Source organism: Gigantopelta aegis, chromosome 4, assembly GCF_016097555.1.
Source record: "Gigantopelta aegis isolate Gae_Host chromosome 4, Gae_host_genome, whole genome shotgun sequence".
Classification (NCBI taxonomy): Eukaryota; Metazoa; Mollusca; class Gastropoda; order Neomphalida; family Peltospiridae; genus Gigantopelta; species Gigantopelta aegis.
Window position 1 is genome coordinate 68,848,283 of NC_054702.1, and position 11,877 is coordinate 68,860,159.

Consider the following 11,877-nt stretch of genomic DNA (forward strand, 5'->3'; position numbering starts at 1 on the left):
ATTTAAAATGGCATCTAAACCAAGACTTTCATCACTCTTCAAATGCTTTTCTTTTCTTTCTTTCTGTTTTTTATCGCAAACATTATTTCAGCATCAGTAATTTCGCAATTTAATTATTCATACAAGCTTTCATAATTTATAAAGTCCACATACGGATCAGCCTGCTGTTCTTGATGTGTTAGTGTTTCAACTACTTGTTTATAAAAAAAAAGGAAAAAAAAAAAAAAGAGTTAACCTACATTAGGCTTTTGACGTTTAGACTTGGAGACATTACGATTAAATTCTTTACGATTATATATTCTCAAATATTCAGGCTGATTTCCTTGTTTGAGACGTCTTTCCAGTTTTTATAATAACTTTTACAAGGTGCAAGTTATTGGTATTCTCGAGCGATTTCTAAGAGTTAAAAATGCGTAATGTCTCTAGGTAGTTTTAATATAGACACCTGCATTCATTAGTGAACCATGGTTTATTAGTTGCTCTATTTTTTATATTGTTCACCTTGGGAACATAAATACGTTCCTTGAAAACACATTTTAGGCCATATATGGTAACTATCAAATAACGACTTATATGCTAAAATATTGGTTTCGTAGAGAATAGGGAAAAGCTAATTTTTAAAACATCAAAGTATAATATTACTAAAAGAATGCAACAGTAAAAAAAAAACCTATGTTTATTTGCTGTTTATATACTAAGTATAGTAAATTCAGTCTCGTCGGTATATGAACAATTAAAAAAAAGAGAAGATATATAGGTTGAAAGTTCAAAATGGATCAAACAGCACACCAGGCATATGTAACACCACATACAATGAAAAACAGCAGCAATTATGGAGATATACGAATACAAGAAAATACAACAACGATTTAACAGTTTAACATTTTATTTCATAATTGAAGTTATGTTTATGATTCTAAAGCTAATTGCCATTGTTGAAAAAGATTCCTAACTTCCCCAATTTTAAAAACAAATTGATTTTACTTCTAAAAATTGGTGAAACAAAACTGATAGGCAAGTTGGACTACATTCCTTTGGTTTCGTGACTAATACATGTCACTTTGAACAGGTGACCACAAATTTAGCTCAGAAGCCCCTCAAACAGCACCACAATTAATCACTGAACATATATCAAGTTAGATTTCTTATGCTCATTTGAAATTTTTTGTGGTTAATTCTGATATGATATGCCTTTATTCAGAAAATGGTATATAAATAGAACCAATGGAAAACGTGTAGCTTTAATTTGCATGCAACAATAAGACTATAATTAGGTCGTTTGTGTAAAAAGTGCAAACATATAAATGGAAAATCCACTCCTCGCATTAAAAACAATGATATTTAATTACATCCCAGATCTTCCAATCACATAAAAATGTAACAAAAATGTCATTCATTGTCTTCTGCCAGGCATTGTAGATTAGTGAAATTTTAAAACAATAATTTTTTATGTTAATAAATACAACGCCTACATAATGATATTGTCGATAGGACATATTAGTTGTAAAGTGGTTGTCAGTATGTGGCAACATTATATTTTCCAACATATCTGTGTTTCTGTAAAAATACACGGTTTAACCAAACACATTAAAACTTGGAGGATAACTAGTTAAGATAACGAAGAAAATTGTGCTAATTTTAGTTTTTTGTTAAAGTATTATAACTTGCTTTGGTCATTGACGTGCCATGTTTATATCTATGCTGAACAAGATTTATGATGAAATATTATTACATTTTGTGTGTTTTTCTTCTAATTAGATCCATTTGCTTCAGTTTACATTAAAAAAGTCATAAAAAATTATATTTAAAAAAATGCTTGTTGTATGCTAGAATTAGATGTCAGAAGAGAGAACAAATGTGACTGGTTAATTAATCTCAAAACGTTTACTATTTATGGGTATTTTGAACTATGTTATATAGTGGACAAAAGCGCGCAATAAGTGTTCGGCGTCTTTAATTAGTTACCCGCAAGCACAAGATGGATTGTTATTTACGTTATCTTGAGAATTTATGACCATTTAAGTTATTATTACCAAAACGGAGTCGGCTATGTAATATTTGTTGCATCCTATTGCCATTATAAAAGTAAGAAGGTATAATTAATTAATGAACGAATAAACAAATGCATGCATATATTACAATATATTATGTTTTGTAGACGAAAAATCTGCATACAAACATACAAGCAAACAGACGGACAGACAGACATACCAATACAAGGATTTGGCAATTCAAATACTATAGTATTAATATATTTAAGGGACATAAAGAGGATAGTTTTAAGGTAATTCACATCTAGATGTCTACATTGTTGTTATATATATTTACTGATTTAACACCAGTTATAAATGAATAAGATACATTATTGCGTCACGATTTGTCAACCTGTCATATAAAAGATGGTTTAAACAATATTTATTACAGCCACATTTGCGGTTTTGGGATCAGCCAAGAGGCATACGCCTATATTAAAGCCTCATCCAACATGTTTACAATACAAAGTGTTTCATGTGCAGCCAAGATGACAAAAATAATAATTTGATATTTACAAACAGAAACAAATGGCGAGCGAGAGAGAGAGAGAGAGAGAGAGAGAGAGAGAGAGAGAGAGAGAGAGAGAGAGAGAGAGAGAGAGAGAGAGAGAGAGAGAGAGAGAGAGAGAGAGATAGCGCGTGCGCATTTTATTCAAAGATTTCTGGATAGCCTGTATTTAAAAGATCGGAGACAGTTAATAATTAATTTTACTGACTTTGTCGATAATACTTTTTTATGTGAAACTCCCAATCTCCATATTTGTGGAATGTGAGTCCCAAATGTTTGTGATTTTCAACCTCGAATACTTGAACATCATCTAAAAATATGTTTGGATTATTTGTTACGTTAATTTAGCCGTCGAATGACATAGTTTAAGGTTTTTTCTGGACTAAACTTAACCAGACCGTTTTTTGTTCCATGTCGGAGTTTAAAATATTTCCTCAAACTTGATGTCTTCTACAGTAAGAAATAATGAAGTATCATTCGCAAAAACTTATATATTCGATGTAATCTCACTAAAATATATCATTTAAATATATCAAAAATAAAACAGGACCTACAACTGAACCTTGGGGGACCCCGACAGACACAGTTAATATCCAAGAAGAGTGATTTTGTAATGCTACACGTTATTTTCGATCAGATAAATAATTTTCAAACCATAAAAAAGTTTTCCCTTTATTCTAACCGTTTCCAATTTGTAGATTAAATTCTTGTCATACCCGAGCGAATGCTTTACTTATGTCACAAAAGACAGCTCTAACTCCTTTTTCATCGTCCATAGACAAATGAAGTGGTATAAATCTAAAAGCTGGTTAACTGTTGAATCTCCTGGAATAAAGTCAGATTGAAATTTCCTGATAATATTATTTTGTCTAAAAAGTTAAAGATATATTTAAAGATTAGCCTACTTGTCAAAGAAATTGGTCTGTAATTGATTAATTCATATACACTATATTTTTATGAATTGGATTTACGTTTTCAAGTTTCCAGTGGGATGGGAAATAGGAATGATATAATGATACATTGAACAGATGTGTGTGTGGGTATGAAGCTCATTAGCAGGTCATTTAAATAATATCTTACTACTAAAGTCTAGACAAGGAGATTTAGATATATCAAGAGAATTTAAAATGTCTTCCACTTTATTTTTTACCAGGTGAATAATATTAAGTGAATTAACAACTGTCATCTGTACCGTTGGAAGCTCCTTTGATGGATAGTGGTTTTCCAAAATGGGCGTCAGTCCATTATCGCCAGAACTATAACATTTAGAAATTTGATCTTGGTGTCAGTAAGTTCATTAAAACTATTGTAATACTGCCATATAATTGGTTGCCAAACTTTCAAAATGGATAACTAAAATGGCGGTGCATGTTTTTGGGATGAAAGTATAATAATTTATGTTGAAATAATTTGTATGTTAAATATTAGGTTTTGATTGTTGATAAACGATTGTACTAACTTAAGTTTAAAATCAATGCTCAGATAGTCAGACAAAATATTTGTAGTATATACCTAATGTGATGAGAAATGATAATAGTTGATAAGTTTAGTTGACATGTTTTGTAGAATACAAAATCAAAATGTAACCCAGAATTGCAAATGTCTAAAATGATAAATGAAGATGAAGTACATAATTATATGCTGTATCATTGATCAAATCGTTGCGCTCACAAGTTACAATCATTACAATACCAAGCCATAAATGAACGAATGAAATAATGATAGAATGAACGAATGAATGCATGGTGGCTTAACAAATCCAAGGCACGAAACCCCTGAGATTAATATAGACAATGAGTACATTGTGCAGTACGTACTATACGCGTACACCGTTCTTATATTTAGGTACTAGCTATCTTCTGATACACTGCATGTCGGCTTCATCTCACTATCAACTGGCATAAGTTGTGTCTGCGGATCTGCACCCACATAATCATCATCAGGTACATCTCATGTCTGATGTTGTGCATAGTAGTTCATCAGCTTGGGTACCATATAAAGCATGTTGTTTTTTTGTTGTTTTTTCGTTTGTTTGTGGGTTGTTGTGTTTTTTGTTTTTTTGTTTTTTTTTGGGGGGGGGGGTTCCAAAGCTCTGAGGGATTTCGAATTCACGTATGTGTGTAGTGACATTTCGCCATGTTATCAACTGGTAGAGTCATCATTGATGGACACAAGTAGTCAGTAGGCTTGGCAGGGCCTTCATTTTCCAGTTCGCTGATAACAAATATTTCATATATTAATCATTAATATACACACTACATGGAGAAACTTGTCAACGCCTACGTATTTATGCTAGCGTTTTCTTGTACTTACATATGATTAGAGCGAAAATCTTCAACTTCTTGATGGTCGGCAAATATATAATGTTTTCGTTATAGACTTCTCTCTAACGACAGAGAGCGATTATAACTGTACACGTGTCCGTCTAGCTCTCAAACGGCAGAGTACTCAGCTAAAAATGAATAGGCACTGTCTGAGGTGCTTTGAATAAAACAGCGGGGGAATTTACATTAACCAACCAACCAACCATGGCGTACCAAAGAAGTTATGTTGAGTCTTTGATTGTTGAAGACAGCAGGGAACCACAGAAACCGATAGACAGAGAAAAAGTAATGAACATACATTGTAGATAGACATGAGCTGCTATATGTCGATTAGTCTAGGTGGTAGTAAAGGGTAATGCACTTTTTTGGCTACTAAATAAGGGACCACAAAGTTCATGTTTTGGACCGCCGAAACCGATTTACCGGTCATATCGTCCACTACCTCGAGTGTTATTTAGCCGTGATCTACTTACACCACTGTAGGGATGGATATAGACATGGAAAGAGTTCGACCCGTTCGAACTCATGCCTTAGTTAGAGAGAACTACATACCAGTTGTTTTGGCGGTAGGAAACCTTCTTTCTGGTGTGCAAGAATGTAATTACACATAACCATGTAGCTTGAGTCCTCTCTTAGTCTCTAGGCTCTAGCCCTCCCTTACTGATTGTTGTAGAGGAGCGCTAGATGGGCGGTATTGAAATTTTAGGTTCGGTAGTGTACTCTGTCTTAAATACATGCCTAAGTTTAAGTATTACCTGTTAATTTCATTTAAATAAAATTAAATTCCATATACAAGGCCCTCATCTCCCTCTTTTTTACCAGCTATTTTGCATTTGTCAGATATATTATTAGTACTTTACTAAATGGCAGATGACATTTTTCAATACCAGGGTTTCTGCCAGAGGGTAAAATGGGTATGACGCCATACCCAATTTTTTTTTTTCTTTCACAAAATTAATTACTCTTATCATTACTGTATGATTTTCTTAACCCTAACCCTAAAATTAAGCCATTTTCATTTATGGGGAGGCCCCCCCCCCCCCCCCCCCCCCCCCCCCCATACCTCCTATTGACTGTGGCTGCATTCAATTCCATAGAACCATACCCAAAAAACATTTTCTGACAGAAACACTGAATACTGATATTTCGGTATTTTGATATTTGCTCGATATGGTAAATTGGTAGCGACATACCGATACCGAACAGTAGAAACAGTATTCCACCCAACTCTAGAGAGCACTGTGTGTAATACTTTGGCAATCGTCGATGACCAAATGATAGCCAGCTACTGTGTCATAAAATACAATTTGTTTTCTAAATCTGATGCCACACAGCTTTAGTTTGATTATTCTTGAATCCATTCATGACATTAAACTTACATGTTGCTAATCAGTACCAACGTGTCACATGGTTACACACTTTGCTCTATGTCACCACAAGAAAATACAGTGCAGGTTCATTTTGCATAGATGTGTCGGATTTCTTTATGTAGCATTGGTACTGGTTAACAACATGTATGTAAGTTTGGTATCAGGTCGTTTCGTACCATACCGGTTCGTACCCAAAAGCATACCATTTCATACCCAAAGGCATACCAGTTCGTAACTCAGAGGAACATCGGCATACCAGTTCGTACCCACATTTATACATGTTATTTAATGAAAAACAAAACAACAAAAATCCAAGCCAACTGCATTTTAATAATTAGCGATTAGAAATTGTCACGAAGAATTCTCGAATGGCAGGATCAACTTTATTAAGTTTCAATATCTATAATACGCAATCTAATAATCTATACCAAAAATGATTATAAAAAAAACATAATAATGAAATATTTGACAAAAAAAAGTAGCAAACATGTAGGCCTACACACCTTTTTACAAAATAAGATCGTCTGCTTAAAATAGCACAGCAAATGGTAGTGCAGGGTGCACATTACTTTGTACGTCCGTTCGGACTAAGCAAAAAGCAGATTGGACGTGTTGCGACAGATACTGAATATGTGTTAAAGCAAATGGATAAATTAAAACAAAAGGTTGTATTCTTCTATCAAAAATGTTGGCTACGAAAAGGTATGCTTTTTGGTTACGAAACGGCATGCTTCAGTGATGCACAGCTCATAATTGCTCATTTAATTCTTATAAAAGATACTGAGTGATTATTACAACAAATTTTTTGCTAAATGTTACAATATGTTTGTAATATAACATTATAATTGTGTATTTAAAAAAATATATTAATGTTAGGTGTAATGTATGACATTATTTAATTGGTTACGAACTGGTATGCTAGTGGTTACGAAACGGTATGGTACGAACGGGTTTGGGTACGAAACGTCTACAAACCTGTCAGTTTAATGTCATGACTGGAATTGAGAACAATCAAACTACAGCTCTGTGGCATCAGATTTAGGGAAAATTTAGAGATTTAGAGGTGTCTCGAGCTAGAGACCATGTAGCGGTCTCATACTACATGGTCTTGTGGTATAAATCTTATACACTATAATAGTACAATAAAGTCCAATAAATAACATGGCAAAACAACTAGTATTGACGGGACACTGAGCATCCTGGCTAGGAACATGACAACATTCCTGGCTATGGACATAACGTCATTTGGGTGAAAACATACTTTGCATGCATGAATGTGTATCACACATATATATGTTCAATAAAATATTTTTTTATTGCATGGTTAGAAGTGTCTTGATTACTGTATAGTAAAAGTGGAAAATGTAACAACCAAATGGTCGCCAGCTACTGTGTCAAAACACATTTTTTCCTAAATTGGATGTCACAGATCTTTAATTTGATTATTCTCTAGTCTAATGATGACATTAAACTTACATGTTATTAACCAGTACCAATGGTACACAAATAAATCCAGTGCCCCAATGCGCATCGAAGCCCAAACATATGCATATTTTATTATCACACTACACAAGTTAGTGTTAAGTTGTTGTTTTTTCTCCTTCATTTTCAGACATGTCCACTACTTTTGAGGGTGTTTTGTAGCACAGGTCGACATCATATGCTTAGTGAGTTTGCCAGAGGGAATACACCAACCAATGAACTACAGATATATACATGGTAACATTATTCTAAGCATGATCTTAATTTTATATTTTAAATCCATGTTCGCTCTTCTGGCATTAGGACCAGGAACAACATTTCATGCAAACCATCATGCTATCTCTGAGTGGGTTATACAACTTGAAAAATTCATGTAAACTGCCAATCAGTTATACGGTAAACTGTATTTCGAGTACTCAGCGGTTCAAGGCCTAGACGGACATTTGGTTGGTTATGATTACTCTTTCAGCCAGAAATAACTATAGCGTAACCTTATTTGACATTAAACATCATTACATTGATAATTTTCGAGTTTGTCAATAACAAATATTTGACATACATGTATTAATCATTAATACACATACTACAGGAACTTAGGAAGAAACCCGTCAGCACCTACATATTTAACCAGAACATTATTAAAAGGCGTTGCTGTTGGGTTTCTTCTTATAGTATGTGACTGTGTCTTTACTGCCATGATTAGATCTCCAGTGGTCTGTACTGTCAAATTGTCCAGTTGTACGGCAGATTCTAAATCATTTATTATTTCTGTCAAACAGTTACTTAATTAAATGTTTTACCAATATATTTAAAACTATAATCTTACGGAAACATTCATTCTTAAATGATAGGCTTATCTAGACATGTAGATTAAAAACAAATACAAATTTTGCAAATTACAACCATGTATTTCACTTGTTTTATTCTGTTTGGTAAAAAGTGCTTTTTGAATAAATTATTTTTGGAAATATATTTATGGAAATCTTTTTATTACATCAGTATATTGTACCTGTTAGTACAATAGATGTATTCTTACTTAATTATTATGCAGAATAACAAGGCTGGAGTTTGATATCTTGCCCTGGATTAAACTGGTATGAAATTGTTGCTGTGTATACAGTATTGTACGAATAGGGCAGAAGCTGTGGGGTTTGTTAGTGGCTATTTTGTTGCAAGGCTTGAACTCAACGACAGCACTTGCCATAGGTCAGCAGCCTTACCGATGCCAGTGTTTTGCCACTGGATAAAAATTGCGTAACGGTTGAGTGATAATACTTGTGTTTTATATTTGTTTCAAAAGTTAGGTGGTTTAACATTGCTATAGGCAGGCTCAAATTTCTGTAGGTGACCATTTTTAGGCTACCTCAGTAAGTGGCTCAAGTGACCTATTGCTATCCTTTTTTGTCCGTCATACATAAACTTTTAACACTTTAACTTCTTCTCCAATAGAACTTGACCAATTCTAACCACATTTTGTAGTACATTTCCTTGGTACACGGAGAACCAAATGTGTGAATTTGGTGATTCCGATACCCTAGGTTCCCTAGTGCAAGGCCCAAAAAGAGAAAATTAAGACAAATATTTTAATGTCATTAATGTTGGGCCATGGGGTGGGGTTGAAGTTTACTACAGTTGTGATAAAGAAATGCAATTAAATAGTACTATTAGTAGACTACTACTACTAGACCATTTCCAACTAAATTAGGTGGGAAGCTTCTTTGACCCATGGAGAATCAAAATCATGAATTTGGTCATTCTCACATGCACACACCCTGAAATTGGGTATAATGCATTCCACAAGTCTGTTAGATGGGGCTAACAATTTACTCAGGTGACCTTTTAGGTCCATGGGCCTCTTTTTCCCTATGTAAAAACAGATTTCAAAAGTACAGTAGGTACCAGATTCTCGAGTTCAAGCCATGATGGTGTGTGTTCAAGTGCAATCATGTAATATTATGTTCAACCTGAAACAGGTTATATTATAGTTTCAATTGTTGTTTCTAGGCTGGACGCGACATTGAAGGAACTAACAAATCTTGTCAAAGAGGTAAACCCCGATGCCAGACGAAAGGGAACGTTCTTTGATTTCGCTATTGTGTACCCTGACCCTAGATCACCCACTTACCGTCTGCGAGAAATAGGAACAACTTGCTCAGGACGAAAGACTGCCGATGATTCTGTAACCCTAGCCATGAAGAAATTTCAGATTGGAGATTATTTGGACATTGCCATATCACCTCCACGCCCAGGACCTCCACCATCACGAGCAAGAAGACCATACTAGTTTCTGTTAGAGAATTTTTCTTTTTGAAAAAAGTTTACCATTTAAAACAAATTGTAGGAGCATGTCAGATGTTTTGGCATGTTCCTATTAGCTGAGATAACGTTTTTTGCTTAGAATGTAAACTGGTGATGTCTCAGTGTATTGTGAAAAAACAGACTGTGTGAAGAAATGGACGAGAGCCATCTCATTTGTTTTGAAAACCATTTATATCATTAAAGAAACCTCTGTGTAACTCATGCCATTAAAAATCCATTAAAACTTTTGACCATGTGATTTCTGCTATATTTATGAATCTCTTGATGTGCTTCTTGAACAGCTGGCACTTGTTTATAGAGTATCTTTGATTTGTTCTTTACTTCCACTAGCCAGAACAACTAATTTAAATTTGTATATTAACAAAAACATTTATTCCATCAATGTATAATTTTGTCTTATCATTACATATGGCAGTTCGTTTTGAAATATTTTTTTCGTTGTAAAACATTTTTTTAGGCTCAGTTAATCAAACATAAGTTTGAAGCCTATTCATGTGGAAACTTTTATTTGTGTGATGTTATTAAGTATTTTTTCAATTTATTTAATAAAAAGAAGAAATGTTTTATTTAAGGACACGCTCGACACTTTTAATTATGGCTATATTTGCATCAGAATATGTAATAAAAAGCAATTGAATTCTATCTAAAGAAATATTTCAACGTTTTCGTTTTGTTGTTTTCTGGACAAAGAAACTCACGGTGGTTAAAAAGTTATATTGATATGAATAATAGATTTACATTTAGTACCTTTTTTTCTGTTTGCAGATTCTGTGATCAGGTAGCATTACACTCCTCAATGTTTATTGTATTTTGTCACTGCACTTTTCTTAATCATTATGTTGGGTTTAAAACATTTTTTAGGTAGTATCAACTCAAATTGGCTTCTTAATACACAATCTTTAGAAACCTAAGTTGAAATGTTTTGGGATTTATTTCAGTCAGTAGAGTGCTCGTCTGAGGTGCTTGGATCGTAGGATACAACCTCCTCGGCAGGTTTATTGTGCTTTATCCTGCAACCACCGTTTCTGTTGACAGAATATTATGACGGATAAAGCTTTTGACATCACACGCATAGCTACATTACAAAATTGCTCATTTGACCTTTATGTCATCGTATAAATGTGGCTGAAATAATAGCGTTTTCCCTTAATTTTTCATGGTCTGCAGGATAAAGATAATTACTAATTAATGACGTCCGATATCTGCTTTATCCTGTTCAGGCCGAATGAGAAATTCCGCTCAGCAGAGCCTTTTTGGAATTTTCCATTCTTACCGTAACAGGATAAAGCAGATATCCGACATCATTAATTAGTTATTCTCAATTTTCCCCCATTCCAACCAGTGCCGCTACCCTGACCGATATATCACTGTGATCATGTGCTGTCCTCACTGGGAAAGTGCATATAAAATATCTTTTGCTGCTGATGTATAAATCTAGTGGAATTGTTAAACAAAAGCTTCCACTTTAAGTAGCATATTCTACACTGTATGTTGTAAGTTTGGTCAAGAATTCTTGCTGTGTCCAAGCATTGAAAAGAAGGAATTGAAACCTACATTTGTTGGGTTTGAGAGTCCACCTCATTGTCTAATAAAACTCATTTCACTGACCTATGATATTTGTTATTACTTGTTAATGTAAGATTTAACAGATAGCACAATTATAAAACGTTGATTACAGTTTGTAAAGATTGTTTGAATATTGTTGCCTAATTTTTATTGTATGGTAAAAGATAATAATTGCAGAAACCAATGTTTTCCATACAATGCACATCTTAAGTATTAGCAATGGTTCTGTGGTATTTGACCAACAAATTATTTTGTTTCAGACAAACATGCATACA

At 33.8% G+C, this 11,877-nt stretch overlaps 1 protein-coding gene across 1 annotated transcript; it reads left to right on the forward strand.

Annotated features, from left to right (window-relative positions):
* Positions 1 to 5,023: 5,023 nt before the first annotated feature.
* LOC121370992 (histone deacetylase complex subunit SAP18-like) lies at positions 5,024 to 11,643 on the forward strand. Its single transcript, XM_041496571.1, has 3 exons — positions 5,024 to 5,150; positions 7,848 to 7,954; positions 9,722 to 11,643. Exons 1-3 carry the CDS (start codon positions 5,070 to 5,072, stop codon positions 9,999 to 10,001), a joined length of 468 nt encoding a protein of 155 aa, XP_041352505.1. The 5' UTR covers positions 5,024 to 5,069; the 3' UTR covers positions 10,002 to 11,643.
* Positions 11,644 to 11,877: the final 234 nt, after the last annotated feature.

Coding starts and splice junctions, on each gene's coding strand:
- LOC121370992 (XM_041496571.1), top strand. CDS start 5,070: ATGGCGTACCAAAGAAGTTATGTTGAGTCTTTGATTGTTGAAGACAGC. Junction 5,151..7,847: donor AACCGATAGACAGAGAAAAA/GTAATGAACATA, acceptor CTTCATTTTCAG/ACATGTCCACTACTTTTGAG. Junction 7,955..9,721: donor GAACTACAGATATATACATG/GTAACATTATTC, acceptor TGTTGTTTCTAG/GCTGGACGCGACATTGAAGG.